At 41.8% G+C, this 16,723-nt stretch overlaps 1 protein-coding gene across 1 annotated transcript; it reads right to left on the minus strand.

The window, feature by feature from the left end:
* Positions 1–6,625: 6,625 nt before the first annotated feature.
* LOC106084049 (neprilysin-21) lies at positions 6,626–15,976 on the minus strand. Its single transcript, XM_013247478.2, has 2 exons — positions 14,817–15,976; positions 6,626–7,676 (listed from the first exon to the last, which is right to left on the minus strand). Exons 1-2 carry the CDS (start codon positions 15,861–15,863, stop codon positions 6,702–6,704), a joined length of 2,022 nt encoding a protein of 673 aa, XP_013102932.1. The 5' UTR covers positions 15,864–15,976; the 3' UTR covers positions 6,626–6,701.
* Positions 15,977–16,723: the final 747 nt, after the last annotated feature.

A 16,723-nucleotide genomic window follows, 5' to 3' on the forward strand; every position in this document is an offset into this window, starting at 1 on the left:
GTCACTTTTCATAGATATTTATATGAATCAAATTTCACTAATCTATATTCTAATTTCAATAGGGCTTAATCTCATCTCAAAAGAGAATTATCAATGATTTAAAATGTTCACCCTGCTAAGCACAATCGGAGTACATAAGGTCGTATCACAATCAACTTGTGTATGCCTCCTAAATTACTGAACAGCTGAGGGTAGATGAAGACGTAAGTGAATAAATTGTAGCCAATCAAAGTGTGCAGAAACTCAAGTAGTTCATTGCCTGCCCATCTATATATTGCATAAGAAGCAGGCATTTCTGAACTATTTTGACAAATGCAAATTTTCCCCATGAACATTCCACTAAGGAACAGGGGCAAACTTCTCACATATCAATGAGTGCAGTTCGATTCAAGTTTTAAGCTCAATGACAAGGGGCCTCCTTTTTATAGCCGAGTCCGAACGGCGTGCCGCAGTGCGACAACTCTTTGGAGAGAAGTTTTACATGGCATAGTACCTCACAAATGTTGCCAGCATCAGAAAATGTTCTGATGTTCTCGCCAGGATTCGAACCCAGGCGTTGGATGTTGATAACTGTTGATAAAAATGGGAAAACGGAGCATCCATATGTTGAATATCCCAAATCTTGCTAGGAAATTTTAATTCAAAATCAGTAAGGAAAGGCAAAAGTCGGGCGGTGCCGACATTATAATACCGTACATCTACCCTATAAGTACAAAGTGGGAGCTATATATTTTTCTAAACCAATTTTGATGGACCTCGGCGGATTTTTATACCCTACACCACTACTGTGGTACAGGGTATTATAACTTAGTGAATAAGTTTGTAACACCCAAAAAAGGAAGAGAGATAGACCCATTGATAAGTATACCGATCGACTCAGAATCACTTTCTGATTCGATTTAGCTATGTTAGAATGTGATTCTGAGTCGATTCTGAGACAGACGGACTTATCAATGGTTCTATTTCTCTTCTGGTGTTCCAAACAAATGCACTTAGTTGTAATCACTGTACCACTGTACCTACAGGTGATGTAGGGTACAAATAGGAAGCAAGAATGTTTATGACAACAACGCGTCCGATAACACCCGCTGACCCTTAGGTTAGGTTGAAAAAAATGGGTGCGGATGTTTTTACGCCCCATACCACTATGGACATACACCTAAGTCAGTAATCGGCTTGTTGTGCGCTCTAAATACTAAAAAGTAACATCGAAAACTAATGTTTTAAGCTAGGAATTCCGTGTTACATACAAAATCCTTAATTGTTTTTTATGCCACGACCCTAAGTTCGTTCATGTCTGGTGTTGTGTCCCAGCCTAAGTGCCGGTATCTGCTAGATGCGAAAGCCGGGCAATAACAAAGGAAATGCTCCAACGTCTCATAATCTTCCCCGCATTCCCTACACATGCTATCATTTGCCGCACCAATTTTACATAAGTGATCTCGTAGTCCTATGTGTCCCGTTATGATACCAAAACTGACCTCCTTCTTACGTCCTTTCAGTAAGCCTTATCTTTTTACCATCTGGGAGAAGATCCCCATGGGATTTTTGCAATCCTACCCACCGTTTCGCTGTTCCACAAGGTTGCATGCGCATTCGTCACCCACGCGCTTAACTCGGACTACGTCGACCCGAAAGGCTTCGGGTTAACCAAGTTTTTTGAAGGCAGTTCTGTGGCTTTCACTGCCTTTGATGCCCTTTGATTCCCCCTGCCTCTGCCCTTTGATTCCTCCCCTTATTGACGACAGTTCTCTGGCTTGCACTGCCAAATCGTCTGTCCTTTCATTCCACTTACTCCATTATGGTCCGGCACCCAAGCGATGCGGATTTTGCCATCCTCAGAGAAAGCGGTAATCTCCTTCTTACACTGCAAGACTGTTCGTGACCTTACCCTCCTGATTGTTATTGCCCTTGTGGCCATTTTACTGTCCGTAAAGATGTTCACACACGACGTCCTCGTGTTTGTACCACACCACCTCACGCATTCCATAATCGCCCGGATCTCCGCCTACAGGACCGTATTATGGTCAGGCAGTCTAAAACAGATCTCAGTCCCTGTAGACCCCTAGACCCACTCTGTCCTCTAGCTTTGATCCATCCGTGTAACATGATCTTCCAGAAGGCAATACTAGGGTTCCGTCAGTCCAAGTCTGTGCCGTTGACAGCAGTGCTTTGCACTCGACCTCAAGATTCATCTCAGGTATCCGATCGGAAACCTCTTCCCTTCCTTACAGGTTTTCTATCGTCGCCGCGATTATACCGCAATGGTATGAGCTGCTCCCATCATCAATCCGTTCTCCCATCGCCGTATGTCTCACAGCCGCAGTGACTGTCTAATACTTAATCGGTATGTCAATGGGTCGAATATCGAGAATAGTCTCCAGTGCCCTAGTGGACGTTGTTCTCATCGCTCCGACTATGCCAGGACAACCTGTTTTATGGTCCTTATGTTGCACTTTTTCTCCATTGCAGTCCCCAACCTACAGAGGCGTAAGTAAGTTATGGTCTAATCACGCTCCTGTTGAGCCAGTGGACTATCCTCGGATTCAGACCCCATTTCGAGTCTACGGCCCGTCTACATAGTGCCCAACATCTGTGAGCCTTCTCAGTACGCTTCTGAATGTGACACTTCCAATTCAGTTTCCTGTCCATGATCACACCTAAGTATTTGAACTTGTCAGATATCGAAATTGTCTTATTGGCCCACCTTCGTCTTCCTCGTGAACAGGCATATTTCAGTCTCCTCTGGGTTAACATTGCGACCTCTTGGTCTAGCCCAGTCATATGCCATATGCAAGACCCTTTCGGCCCTTCTGCAAAGCTCGTTCAGATCCTTACCTCTTCGATGTATAATAACATCGTCTGCGTAGCAGACGGGTACAGATCCCTCCTCAGTCAGCATCCATAATAGGCCATTTCTGGTGGTCACCCAAAAGAGTGTCGATAAAATGCCCCTCAGTGGCGTGCACTGTGCCACTTTCTCCCTTATAGTTATGCCATGGGACACACAATTTATTCACCTGTTCCATAGCATATGGTTTATCCAGTCTCTAAGGAACGGGTCCACTCGGTACTGGTCTTAGGATTGAATCAGTGTGTCGGTCCGCACATTGTATAAGCCCCCTCGGTGTCAATGCATACCACCATTGGTGGCGTCGAATGATTATTCTATTCTATGCACAACCCCGTGCAGGGCTCGACGTTCCCTTGACATAGGCATGCATTGAACAGTTCACTGGATTTCCTACTCTTTATCATGGTGTCCACAGTACGTTCCATGGTTTTGATTAGAAAGGACGTAAGGCTTATGGGTCTGCAGGCCTTTGGTGTCGCATAACTTGCCTTGCTGGGCTTGGGTATATACACCACCCTTGCCTTCTGCCAGGCTTTCGGAGTATATGGAAGTCCTATGCACGCTGTGAAAATATTGGTCAGATGAGGCGCCAGATAGTCTGCCTCTTTCTGTAGTGACATAAATGGTTTGAAGCTTCTCAAGGATTCCTTCACCATAAATTCCGTAATTATAAACCTTCGATCAACGTAATTATTTCATGATTCCGGTGTCTTCGTGGGTCCCGTCCTGGTAAAATAGGTTTTCATCAAAAGCCTCAACATGTCCTCCGTTGTCTCTGCTCTCACTCCAGTTTCAGTTTGGACATGGGTTTTTGAGAAAAACTTTTTATCTTGGTGGCGTCATTAACGCTATCGACCTGTTCGCAGAAAAGCTTCCAGGAGGCACGCTTTGCCGCTCTGGTAATCTTATTGCATTCCTTGAGGCGTGTGTAATACACATTCCAATAAACTTCCACTTTTTTACGACGAGCTCTTTTAAAAAGTCTGCGGATCTCTTTCCCAATATTGCGAATCTCCCCGGTCATCCAAGGTTTTTCTTGGGCTGGTTTGCTTTCTCGAAGAGGACAACTATCTTCGAAGGACCCCTCCAGTGCAGTCGTAATCCTGTTGACATTCTCGTCACTCTCTTCTATGCTTAGACAATCTACATTATCTTGCCCAAGTCTTCTTCTGAGTAGTCTTTCGAATTCTGGCCGTCCTATTCTAAACCTAATGTAGCGATGGTCAGAGAAAGAGAGTTCCATGAAGACCCTCCAATCCTGAACCTCGTCGATAAGATTTTCCGAACATGTTGTCACATCTAAAACCTCCTCCCCAATCCTATTAACAAAGGTAGCGGTATTGCCAATATTAAGTTTTATTGGTCGTTGGTATTAAGAGTTCACATCGTACCCTATTAGTACCTCGTTTCCTGCCTGTTTTGCTTTCCTCACCAGCCGTTGCAGCTCCGACGTGGGTGGCGTTGTCGGATGCATCACCGTCTCTGTCTCACAACTGCTGCACCCGATGTTGACAACTCTGGGAAAAATATATCAATCAAATTTTTATGACAAAAATGCAGGTCCTCCGCCAAGTTCCAGAGTTGGCGTAGAACCATTTGTAGTTGATATAGTTCAGTCCAGAAACTTTGTTCTGGGTCGTCCATGGCTCCTGAATTAAGGCAATTTGAATCTTGCCCTTGCTGATTTTCTCCATCAGAGCGTGTTAAGCAGTCTCGTTCCAATGGATTTTTAACTGGATTGTCTCAATCATTGGTCCTCCAGTAAATGCGCATCTTGGGAGTAGATGATGATCTCATAGTCTGCTCCCTATTCATTAGACTGCAATGACTATCCTGTCACTACACTGCCTGATATCATGGTTTTAGGTTCTTTGCCTAGTCTAGTCTGCCGAATCTTCATAAAGTCGGTAATGGTTCCATGGGTGGGTCCCAATCGTTAGAGTGTATTGAGTTTCCATTCTCTGTATTCCCTGATGTTTCAATACTAGGATCTTTGCCTTTACTAGTCTTCCAAATCTTAAGTAAATGGGCTTCTTGGGAGTAGGTGATGGTACCATCATCGGCTCCCTGTTCGTCAGGCTGCATTGAGACTCCTGTCGCTGCGGTGCCTAATGTTTCAATATTAGGATCTTTACCTATCCTAGTCTTTCGAATCTTGAAGTCGGTGATGGGTCCGTCGTAGGGACCCTGGTTGCTTGGCGGTGTTGGCCTGATGTTTTAGTATTAGGAACTTTACTTATCCTAGTCTTTCCAATATTGAGAGAGGCGGTGATTGTCTCGTCGTCAGCCCCCTGTTCGTTGGGCAGTATTGGGTCACCTACCACTGCACGGCCTGATGTCTCAATAGGAGGATTTCTGCCTATCTTGGTCTTCCCAATCTTGAAAAAATCAGCCTTGCCCCCATAGTGCGTCATGCCTTTGGTTTTAGCCTAACTCTTCACGGAGACTGGATCAGAGCCAACCCCTAGGAGAGTTCCTTCCTCCTTCTCCTCCCTGTGGAAGACCTCCCACTTCTCTGCGACCAAACCTTGGTTTTTTTCTTGCCCAAGAATCCCAACATGCGTTCCGTCGGAAATTTACTGCCCCGTCCCTTGATGAAGACTATCGCCTTTGTGAGCTGGGGGATGTCGATCTTTCTCACCAGGTCGAGCTTTGCGCCTCCCAGAGAGCGTGAATATCTCCGACGAGCTGTTGGACGGTATCAATACATTCCTCCGACGCAAAACGCAGCGTAAAGATGTCCCCTCTATACTCGCAGCTCATCATTTGTATGAGTGGACCCTCTAAAGAGATCCACACATGTTCGAAAATCCGCTCGTTAATCAAATCCTCAACTTAAGACCAATGATCTGGTGGAATCCTACAGGATGCACTGCCGATATTGATGACTGCATAAGTCAGCTCATCTCTGTTGTGCTTCCTTGCCACTCTGTCGTAAGAGGGCGGCTCCTTACCATTCTCAGCGACCATTTTCCCTTTCCGTGATGGTTGTGGCCTACTTTTGGAAGTCACAGTCCTCTAAATTCCGGTTCCGACTTTGTCTATCTCTGCAGGACACTGCCTGTAGTCTATACTGTGGGATTGCTGGCTGGGTTTTCCCAGAGTACTTGAAAGCGGGGAGCTCTTTTTCTTCTTCAGTATTTTAGCAGCGTTGCGCTCTTCGGGAGATCTGATTCTTATCTAGCGTTCGTAGAAGTGCTTAGAATGTCAGTTCTATCCCTATCAGCATCCTGCACCTTCGCCCGATTGCGCTGCCGGTACAATCTCCTCTGTCTCCTTTATAGTGCCCCGGTTCGCTTTCTTGGTCTGCTTGTGAGCTTAGCAAGGCCATCGCTTACTTCTGCCGTCATCGCGCAACTAAAGGACAGACACATGGATACCGCCAAATTGACTTAGATTTTTGCGAAAATATTTTTTGTTTTAGCTGACAAAGACTTTGTCGTCATCCTTTGGCGCTGAATATGAAATCATCATAATATAACTTTGACAAAATTTGACTTCATAAAAAATATTTTTTTTTTCAAAAATTATTTCTTTTTGTTCTAGGTAAAGGCTCAATCTCTTTGCAAGCTGGGTTTCTGTCGAGCTCGGATTACCATTGTGGGGGCTGTGTTTCACAATGGACACTTTAAGTCAAATAATCGTATTAAAAGTAAGTATAGACTAAATTTTCATTTTGATTTATTTCTTTTAAAATTATGATTTCGTTGAAAATATCGTTAGAACACAGTTCTGCAATCTATTAATTTTTATGGTTTCACCTGATACAATTGTAATTTCGCAGAAAGTTTTATATGCAGTTAATCTGCACATTTTATTAAAAAAAATCGGGGAACCGGATATTAAACTAGAAAATTCGACATTTTTCCTTAGTGGGATTCATCTTACTCCCCAGGGGACAGTTGTAGGCCCTTGCAAAATCTTCGTTGTTTGATAGCATGCCCAGAACTCGATATTTGTTGACTACATTCAGATCCGTTACAAATTCCCAATAATCTGCTTCATTAAATGACTTGCAAAAGTTTTGGGATGCTGCCAAAAAGAACAATTGCTCAGACGAAAATTCTAAACTTGACGCTGGTAAACCTGATTTTGTATCACTACTCTGATTTTGTTGTCGATATGCCATGTAAGCCATGCGCAAACCCTCGATGTCGGCAATATTTTCATCTAGGGTTAAAGTTCCGTTAACTCTACGGTGAATTTCTGGTACAACATATTTTTCATAATGCTTTACAAAGCATTGAGTCCGATTACGGTAGGATATATTTGATGCACTCGACAACCACATGTTAAATTCTCCCATGCTGCCCAAGCGAAAACCGCCACCTGTAAATCCGTGTGTGAATTCGTGACCCAATATTGATCCTAAAGCACCATATTTTATATAATCAGGCCAAGAGTTGTGATATAATGGTGGCTGCAAAACGCCAGCCGTTATGTAGATATTATTCTCAACAGTAGAGACTTCGGTCTTAATACCCACAAGCCATGCTAGGTTTTGGGTTTCCTCATCTAACTCTTCAAAATGCAGTGTGCTGTAATGCGCCATTGTGTATTGGAACTTTTTCATGTTGAGCATATTCTGATGGAAATTTCCTTCTATAAACTCAAGATTTTTCAATTCATCTAAGAGTCGTTTGATCAAAGCGGGATCTTCGTATCTGCCAAGTTGTTCACCTAGCAATGATGCCTTTTGAAGGGCTGACTTGAGAGTAGTTGCATCCATCCAATCGGCCTGTAATAGCAATGTGTGCAAACTTTTGCGCATTTCCTGTATCATATTATGAACATCATTCTTAATATCCGTGCTAAAGAATATCTGGAACAGGAAATTAAAGAATTTTAATTAAAAAGACAATTTTTTTTTTTGGAAATCCTAGAGATGGTCCTTTAAATAAAATAAACTTTTTCCGAATATATTTATATTGTTCATTATGATAAAGGCTATTTTTTAGACGCCTGATTTTCAATGTGGTGACATTATTTTTATATCCACCACCATAGGATGGGGGTATACTAATCTAGTCATTCCGTTTGTAATACCTCGAAATATTCGTCTAAGGCCCCCATAAAGTATATATATATATTCTTGATCGTCTCGTCGTTCTGAATCGATCTAGCCATGTCCGTCCGTCAGTCGAAATCACGATAGAAGTGGAAGGTGATGATGGTATAGAATGTTTACCTCCTAGTCAGAATGAGGTCCAAGTAGCAGTAATCCGACTAAAGAACAACAAGGCAGCAGGAGCCGACGGGTTACCCGCTGAACTTTTTAAGACCGGAGGCGACACGCTGATAAGGCGTATGCATCAGCTTATCTGCGCAATTTGGCTAGAAGAACGCATACCCGATGATTGGAACCTCAGCATACTATGTCCCGTACGCAAGAAAGGAGACAAGACGGAATGTGCTAACTACAGAGGAATAAGTCTCCTCCCCATCGCATACAAGATACTCTCGAGCGTACTGTGTGAAAGATTAAAACCTAAAGTCAATGAGATAATTGGGCCCTTTCAATGCGGTTTTAGACCTGGTAAATCCACCCTTGACCAGATATTCACACTGCGCCGAATCCTGGAAAAGACCCGAGAAGGACAAATCAACACCTACCACCTCTTTGTTGACTACAAAGCCGCCTTCGATACTCCTTTACGTTCAAAGGTATTTCAAGCCATGTCTGAGTTTGGTATCCCTGCAAAATTAATAAGACTCTGCAGGATGACACTTGCTGATACGCGTTCCTCAGTAAGAATAGGAAAGAATCTCTCCGAACCATTTAATACCAAACGAGGTTTCAGACAAGGAGACAGCCTATCGTGTGATCTCTTTAATATCCTGCTGGAGAAGATTATACGAGATGCAGATGTGAATAGATATGGCACACAAATCACAAGAGAGCACATGCTACTCGCCTATGCCGACGATATCGATATCATAGGTCGGTCACCGGAAGTAGTAACTGCAGCCTTTGAAAGAATCGAAAGAGGGTCAGTGAAAATGGGTCTGGCAGTAAATGGAGATAAGACGAAATGGATGGTCTCCACTCCCAAAAAGCCTTGTACAACCGAGCAGATAAAGAACATGGAGAAAGTTGGGAATCACAGCTTTGAGATAGTCAGTAACTTTATCTACCTCGGCACCGCCGTAACTGAAACAAATGACACCAGTTTTGAGATAAAGCGAAGAATAATACTGGCAAACAGATGCTACTTTGGACTAAGTAAGCAGTTTAGAAACAAGGCCACCTCGACAGACGAAGGTTACACTATACAAGACACTGATACTACCCGTGATGTTATATGGTTCTGAAGCATGGGTACTTGTGAAAGCAGATGAGGCAGTGCTTGGAGTATTTGAGAGAAAGATTCTTCGTGAAATATATGGACCAGTTTGCGTAAATAAAATTATGCTCTAAAACTTAATTTATTTTGCATAAATTTGTAGCAGAATCCATTGGGTGGGTTCCCAAGATTCGGCCAGGCCGAACTTGCACCCTTTTACTTGTTCGGAGTTCGTCTTTTTGAGAAGGCTTCAGTAGCGCTGGTGTTAGAGGAATGCTGACAGGAACTTTAAAACAATCTCTTAGCTGTGGTAGGGCGCTAATTCGAAGGATATCCTACTTACAACACCGAAGTGGGCTACCGAAAGTGGTCTAGACGCAAATCCGTCTAAGATAGAAGTTGTTCTTTTCAGCAGGAGATACAAGTTACCCAAAGTTTCACCTGTCTCCTTGTCACGACATACTGTTCCATTTACTGAAATCGCAATATACCTTGGTGTTTGGCCGGACAGTAGATTGAACTTTAAATCCATCAATTTCGAAAGGGCAAGATAGGCGATTCTTGCCCTACACACCCGCAAGAGAGTTATTGGCAAAAGTTGATGGTTTAAACCGCGTACTATGCAATGGCTGTGTGCTTTAGTCGGCAGACCTATAATGCTATTAGGTGTTGTGGTCCCTATAGTTGATACAATGCCCAGTGTCCCAGGCAGTGTGGATTACACATTGCCTGAGCCGCTTTTTAATAAAAAGTACTGTACCGCTATTCCTGGCAGAACCGTTTGGAAATACAGTAACCCAGGGTACAAGGTACGTTGAAGGGTTCCAGATTAGATGACCAGGTGGATTTCGAGGTGTACTCTGAAGAACTAGGACTGGTGATATCGAGATGGGTACCCAACTATTGTAGTGATGATCACTCTGAGATCCTTGTAATTAAAGAAGTGGTGGAACGGCTGAGATATAATGTCATTGGGATGTTTATATTCTCATGGAGCCATTCAAACTTTGTGGATCATATTTCTCAATTTTAAAACCGTCTTCAGGCTGAGGCGCAAAGGTCAACAAATGACAGATAGTCATAAAGTGCGATTTGTGAACAATCCAAAAATATGTGGTCCAATCGAGACTTGAAGAAGTCTACCACTTTGCAGTCGTTGGTCATTGTCTGATCAGAAAATATTTCAGTCTATCAGCAGGTCATCTGCGATGTGTGTGTTTCCCACTGCCAAGCATGTTCACTTTAGGGCCTAATTTCTTTGAATCGGGGACGGGATTACTATGAGCACCAAACAAGGTGAAACTTTGAGCTTCGATCTGTGTGGTGTTCATCGTTGTCACTAGAAGCGTAGCTGCGAGCTACAAGGCGTGTCCACAAGTTGCGAATTGTGGAATGCTCCATACGAAGTAGCTGCAACTGCGGTCGCCGCCAATCAGTGGTATCGAGCGGTGAGTCCCAGTGAGATGTCGTGCGACACCGACTCTTGCATAAATACTGAGTGCCTACGAAACTGACATGACATGGCGAGTTTTTGGCGCCTTGAAATAACCAATAGCCACCATATTCTCGCGGCGATCGGCTTAGACCGGATCGAGCTAGCTCACCTATTGAAGGTGTCAAGAATGAATATTTATTTGATTTTGTTAAATATCCACAATCCACCAAGACAACAGACTTGCGTTCAGCGATGGATACTATGTTCTGGTTAGTCGGATAAGTTTTTTTTTGTTTTATTTAAATATTCACTCATTTCTACATTTTCTTTAAAGCGCAAATTAAAAAAAAAAAAAAAATACTAGTAAGAGCGTGCTTAGTTTGGTTGGTCATTTGTCAAATCCTTCGCCTGGTATCTTTTTATAGGCAAACAAGGAATAATGAGAATTGATATGCTATTGGAGCTATATAAGGTTATTGACTGACTCGGGACATACTTAGTTATGATGTTGGAGACCATAATAGAAGTCAATGTGCAAAATATCAGCTAAATTGGATAAGAATTGCGCCTTCTTGGTACTCAAGAACAATCTGAAGATTGGTTTATATGGAAGTTATATAAGACAAGAACTGCGCCCTTTAGAGGCTCAAGATGTATAACCAGGAGATCGGTTTATATGAGAGCTATATCAAGTTTGGATCATACTTAGCACATTTGTTTAATGCCACGGAAAACGTTATAGTAGGAGATGGCCCACCGATGGATATAGAGTACCCCATTTTATAATATCCTCGAGGGGACCCTTCCCCTAACCCCAATCTTCAAAAACGCCAGATTTCGAGGATGGGTGCATCGATTCAAGAGAAATTTTATATGCCTCTTATGGTAACCGAAAACACAAAATTGGTACAAAACTTTGGGGTCAAGTCCGAACCAAAAAACTCATCAAAACGGACATGTTTATCGATTGGGACAATATGGGTATCAAATGAAAGGTATTTAAGAGTTGAGTAGGAACTTGATATAACAATTTGACGCCGATTGTCGGGGGCGCTCCCAAAACCTCAAAAACCGACTAAAAATTATATGTTTATCGATTGGGGCAATATGGAAAGGTAGTTGGAAGTAGAATACGAAACTTGTACAAAAATTTGGGGTCAAGTCTCAGGGAAGCCGCTTCACCTCAAAACAACTCCCAACGGACATGTAAGCCGATCGGGACAATATGGGATTCAAACAAAGGTTATTTTTTAGAATAGAATACGAAACTTATATAAAAATTTGGGTCAATTCTTGGGGGGTCGCTCCATCCTAAAATTATGCCCTATATGGGCGTGTATACCAAACGGGACAATATGGGTTTCTAATTAAAGGTATTTAAGAGTTAATTTTAACCACGTCAAAAGGGGACAAACACTTAACGGTGTAGCGGTGCACACCGGGCCAGCTAGTACTGCAATAATTTATTGACTCTTTACCCGATCCTCAAAAAAATTTGACACGAATGTTTATCTTATGACTGTTTCAATCGTAGGTGGATTTTTTAGAAATCGGTTCAGATTTAGATAAAGCTGTCATATACATATACGCAATTCCCGAATTCCATTTTTGGGGTATTTGCAAAGTATTTATTAACCAGTCTTCTCTAAGTTTTTCACAGCGATTTCCTCTATGACTCCCACAATTTGTGTGGATTTTTGTGGAAATTCAAAAGGTCGGCTATGCCTCGCTTAGGATGAAAACAAGGTGCGAATATTAATTCATTCCATACCACTATGGACAAAAAAGTTAGCCAGCAATCGGCTTGTTGTGTGCTCTAAATATAAAAAATAACATCGAAAAATAATATTTGTGTCAAGAAATCCGTGCGACTTACAGAATCCCTAATTGTTTTCCATACTGCGCCCCCAAGTCGGTGCATGCCTGGTATTATGCCCCCCTTAAGTGCCGATGTCTGTTAGCCACTAAAACTGGCAAAGGAAATATCATAACGTCTCATTACCTTCCCCACATGCTATCACTTTCTGCACCTATGATAACGAGACCTGTACTGATCTCCTTCTTACTTCCTTTCAGTAATAACCTCGTCTTCTCGCGATCCAGATCTCCCCATAGGATTTTCGTCGTCCTACCAACCATTTCCCTGTTCCACAGTGTTACATACGTTCGTCGCCCACGTCCTTTTCTCGGCCTGCGTCGACCCGAAAGGCTTCGGGTTTACCAAGTTTGTTGACGACAGTCCTCTGGCCTTCGCTGCTTCGCTTACTCCGGTATGACCTAGCACCCAAACGATGCGGATTGGGCCATCCTCAGAGAAGCCGTTAATCTCCTTACCGTCCTAGTTGTAATTGTCCTTATGGCCAGTTTACTGTCCGTAAAAATGTTCACACTCGATATTCTCGCGTTAACACCTCACCTTACCACCTCACGCATTCCGTGATCGCCACGGTCTCCGCCTGCTGGACCCTATTATGGCCAGGCAGTCGGAAACTGATCTCAATCTCTGGGTTGTCTTAATGTAGACCCCCGCTCCCACTTCGTTCTCTAGCTTTGATCCATACGTGTGAATCCGTGAACATGACATGTCGGGATTAGTCGGATTTCGAAAACGCATGGCCTAAGTCAAAATTCAAATTTTATTTCCAAAAAAAAAAGTAGTAAATAAAAATAATTTAAATAACAAAATTCAACCAAATCGGATAAAATTCAAGTCCAGGATATGGGATAAGTACCATACTTTTCGTGCCTTCAAGAGGAATCATCGGGATAACGGTCTATAAGTGGGCCACACCGAAAGTTGGACCTTGCATTAATGTGGAAGGCCCTAATACCACTCATCAGTCTAAACTTCAACGAAAACGGACGAAAAAAAGGACTACCCTAAATAAAATAAAACGAAGCAGACAGCATTATTTGTGGAAACACTAGAGTGCTTTACAGCAAACAAATAGACTCACGCATGGACTCTAATTCGTTAGACTTAAGTGTTGTGAATATACAAAATTTATTTCACAAAAGAAGGAAGCTCATATTTTCACTCCTGATTCGTGCAATATTTGTGTTACCTCAAAAAGTCGGGATTTTCCCATATTTTTTGTCGAATAGTCGGGAGTCGGGATAGCCACTGAAGTTCGAGATAATTCCGATCGATCCCGACCATCTGGCAAACCTACTCTTTATTATGGTATCCTCAAAACGTTCCATGAATTTGAGTAGAAAGGACGTAAGGCTTATTGGCCTTTGATGTCACATAACTTGCCTTGCCTCAAGCCAGGCTTTCGGGGTATATGCAAGTCCTAGGCACGCTGTGAAAATACTGATCAGATGGGACGCCATATAGTCGGTCTCCTTCTGTAGTAACGCCGGAAATATTTAATCAGGTCCGGGGGAATTAAATGGTTGAAAACCCCTGAAGGCTTCCTTTACCATAAATTCTGTAATGATAAGCTTCAATCTCATTATTCCAATATTCCGGTGTCTCCGTGAGCCTCATCATATCCTTTTAAAAACGCTTTTTCATCAAAACACAACATGTCCTCCACCACTGTGGTACAGGATACTATAACTTTGGGCATGTGTTTGCAATGCTAATAAGGAGAAGAGCTAGACCCATCGGTAAGAATACCGGTCGGCTTAGAATCGTTTCCTGATTTGATTTAGATATGTCCGTCTGTCTGTCCATGTATTCTTTTAATCAAGGTACAGGTCGCATTTTTGTCCGATTGTCATAAAATTTTGCACACATCGCTTATTTGGACCAAGGAGGAATGCTATTGATTGCGATCAAAATCGGTTCAGATATATCACTCAGAAATATCTTTCATCCGATATAGCCTCTTGAGGCTCTAAAAGCCATAATTTTGGTCCGATCTTAACAAAATTTCGCGTTAGATTATTTGACGTTCCAGTATGTGTACAATTATCATAGAAATCGGTCCAGATTAATAATAGCTCCCATACATATCTTTCATCCGATATGGCCTTTAAGGCTGTAGTAACCATAATTTAGATCCTATCGTTAGAAAATCTTACAAGGTTCCATTCTATATATCAATAGGTATGCAAAATTAAAGTCTGAATAGATTTCGACGTAGGTTTTATGCATTTAAAGTAGTACACAGACTCGGTGGTGCAGGGTATTTTATAGTCGGCTCCGCCCGACTTTTTTATGGCTTTTTGGAATGCTGTGCGATGACAAGAAATTTTGAAAGAAAAAATGTTTGTTTCTCTATTAATTACTCACCTTCATGTATAGATGATCAAAGAAATAAATCATGGTTTGCAGAACATGTTGTATACAAAAGTCTTTCTGAGAATCGGCATCCTTCAGTTGGGCGTCCATATGATACAAGAATTTCAATGCCAAATAATTGGCCACAGCCGCTTGGCGTTTTTCGATTATTTTATTAAAACGGTGATAGAAATAAATGCATGGATCTCTATAATAAGGAGCAAATTGTTTCTTCACAGCATAAACGGCACTATATTCTAAATCATCTTCAATGAGATGGCATTGCCATTTCAAATGCTTTTGATCAAATTTTTTGGTGACATTTAAAGTTTCTTTTAAAAATTCAAAAATGTCATCAACAATAGTTTGGCGTTTTTCCGCAGGCACTTCGTATAACTTTAAAATATCATGCATGCGTTTACTATTGATTTTGTAGGCATTTGAGGAAATGTTCATGATGGTATCATAGTACAGAGTAATGTCAAATCCAAAATCAGGAACAGTTAAATATACGTTGAATGGATATAAGGTTATAATGGATTCCTCCATAGTCAGAACTTCTACTCCGTGTTGGGTCATTTGGTAGGTCATATTTAGCCAATCAAATTGCGAAGCATTCCACTTGTCTTCAATAGCCGGGAAGCCACCTATCTGCTTGATGATATCCAAGTAAGCCAATGATTTACGCATTGGGTATAATTCAGTTTGCATGCAGTTGCTGTAGAATTTTTTGGCCTTTTGAAATTCCTCTTCATATTCCGGAGCCGAATCATTGATATGGGATTTCTCTAGCACGGCCTCAACTACATTCTGTATGTTGTAGTTAACTTCAGGAAAATATGGCACTTTGTAATGTGTTTGTTGGTGTTTGAAGATATTTTTCCAGTTGCCACAGGCGTATTCGTAAAAATCTTCACAAGGTTGAACTGATTGGTTCATATACGATAACATTTTGTTTACATAATTGTGCTGAAAGTCGTCTTCATTTGATGAAACAGTAGTCGAGCTTGATTGCAGGATTCCAAAGGAGGTAAACACTAGGTACGCTATCTTCAGCATTCATTTAACTGTCCATTCAGTAAACTCAGTCTTGTTTCCTGACTTTAGTTAATTGTCCAATTGACTACGGTTTACCAACAAAATGATTGTATATTATTTTTCGGATTGTTTTCTTATGAAATCAAAATTTTGTATAATTCGCAGAACAAGCATTCAGATACAATGTTGAATGTATACTGATGTCATTGATAGATGCTGGAATTATTTAATCATTACTGTTTCTATATGTTAATCAAAAATTTCCCTTATAATGCTTATCATGGCTTTGCTTTGCTTAATTGAAGTGTAACAAACCTCTCTGTAGCCATTAGTTCAGCGATAAGCTTCGTTAATGTGGGAAGTCGGTTAAACGAAGTCGCATGTACAATACATTGTTCGGGCTTGTTTAACTCACAATTTCGAGTTTCATCGCAATCAGATCAAAAATGGAGTTCAAATTGAAAAATTATGTTTGGATAGACACACTCACGTAGATATTTTAGTCCATTGTAAGACATGGGTTTCTGTAGGATAAATTCCAATGTGTGGGTATTTATTGGAAAATGCCGCGAAATCGGTACTTGGGTAACGGAAGCCTCCTCCAAGAAATCCATAGTACGACCAAGAGTGTCGAGATGCTACTGAAGCCAAAGAATACGGCATATAGAGCAATGATGGTATAGAATGTTTACCTCCTAGTCAGAATGAGGTCCAAGTTGCAGTGACCCGACTAAAGAACAACAAGGCAGCAGGAGCCGACGGGTTACCCGCTGAACTATTTAAGACCGGAGGCGATACACTGAAAAGGCGTATGCATCAGCTTGTCTGCGCAATTTGGCTAGAAGAACGCATATCCGATGATTGGAACCTCAGCATACTAT

This window comes from Stomoxys calcitrans, chromosome 2, assembly GCF_963082655.1.
Source record: "Stomoxys calcitrans chromosome 2, idStoCalc2.1, whole genome shotgun sequence".
In the NCBI taxonomy this organism is placed as follows: domain Eukaryota; kingdom Metazoa; phylum Arthropoda; class Insecta; order Diptera; family Muscidae; genus Stomoxys; species Stomoxys calcitrans.

Bases quoted from the DNA above. Each gene is read 5' to 3' on its own strand.
- LOC106084049 (XM_013247478.2), bottom strand. From the start codon at position 15,863: ATGCTGAAGATAGCGTACCTAGTGTTTACCTCCTTTGGAATCCTGCAA. The intron at 7,677-14,816 runs GTGAGTAATTAA...TTCCTGTTCCAG, and splicing joins TTGATCATCTATACATGAAG to ATATTCTTTAGCACGGATAT.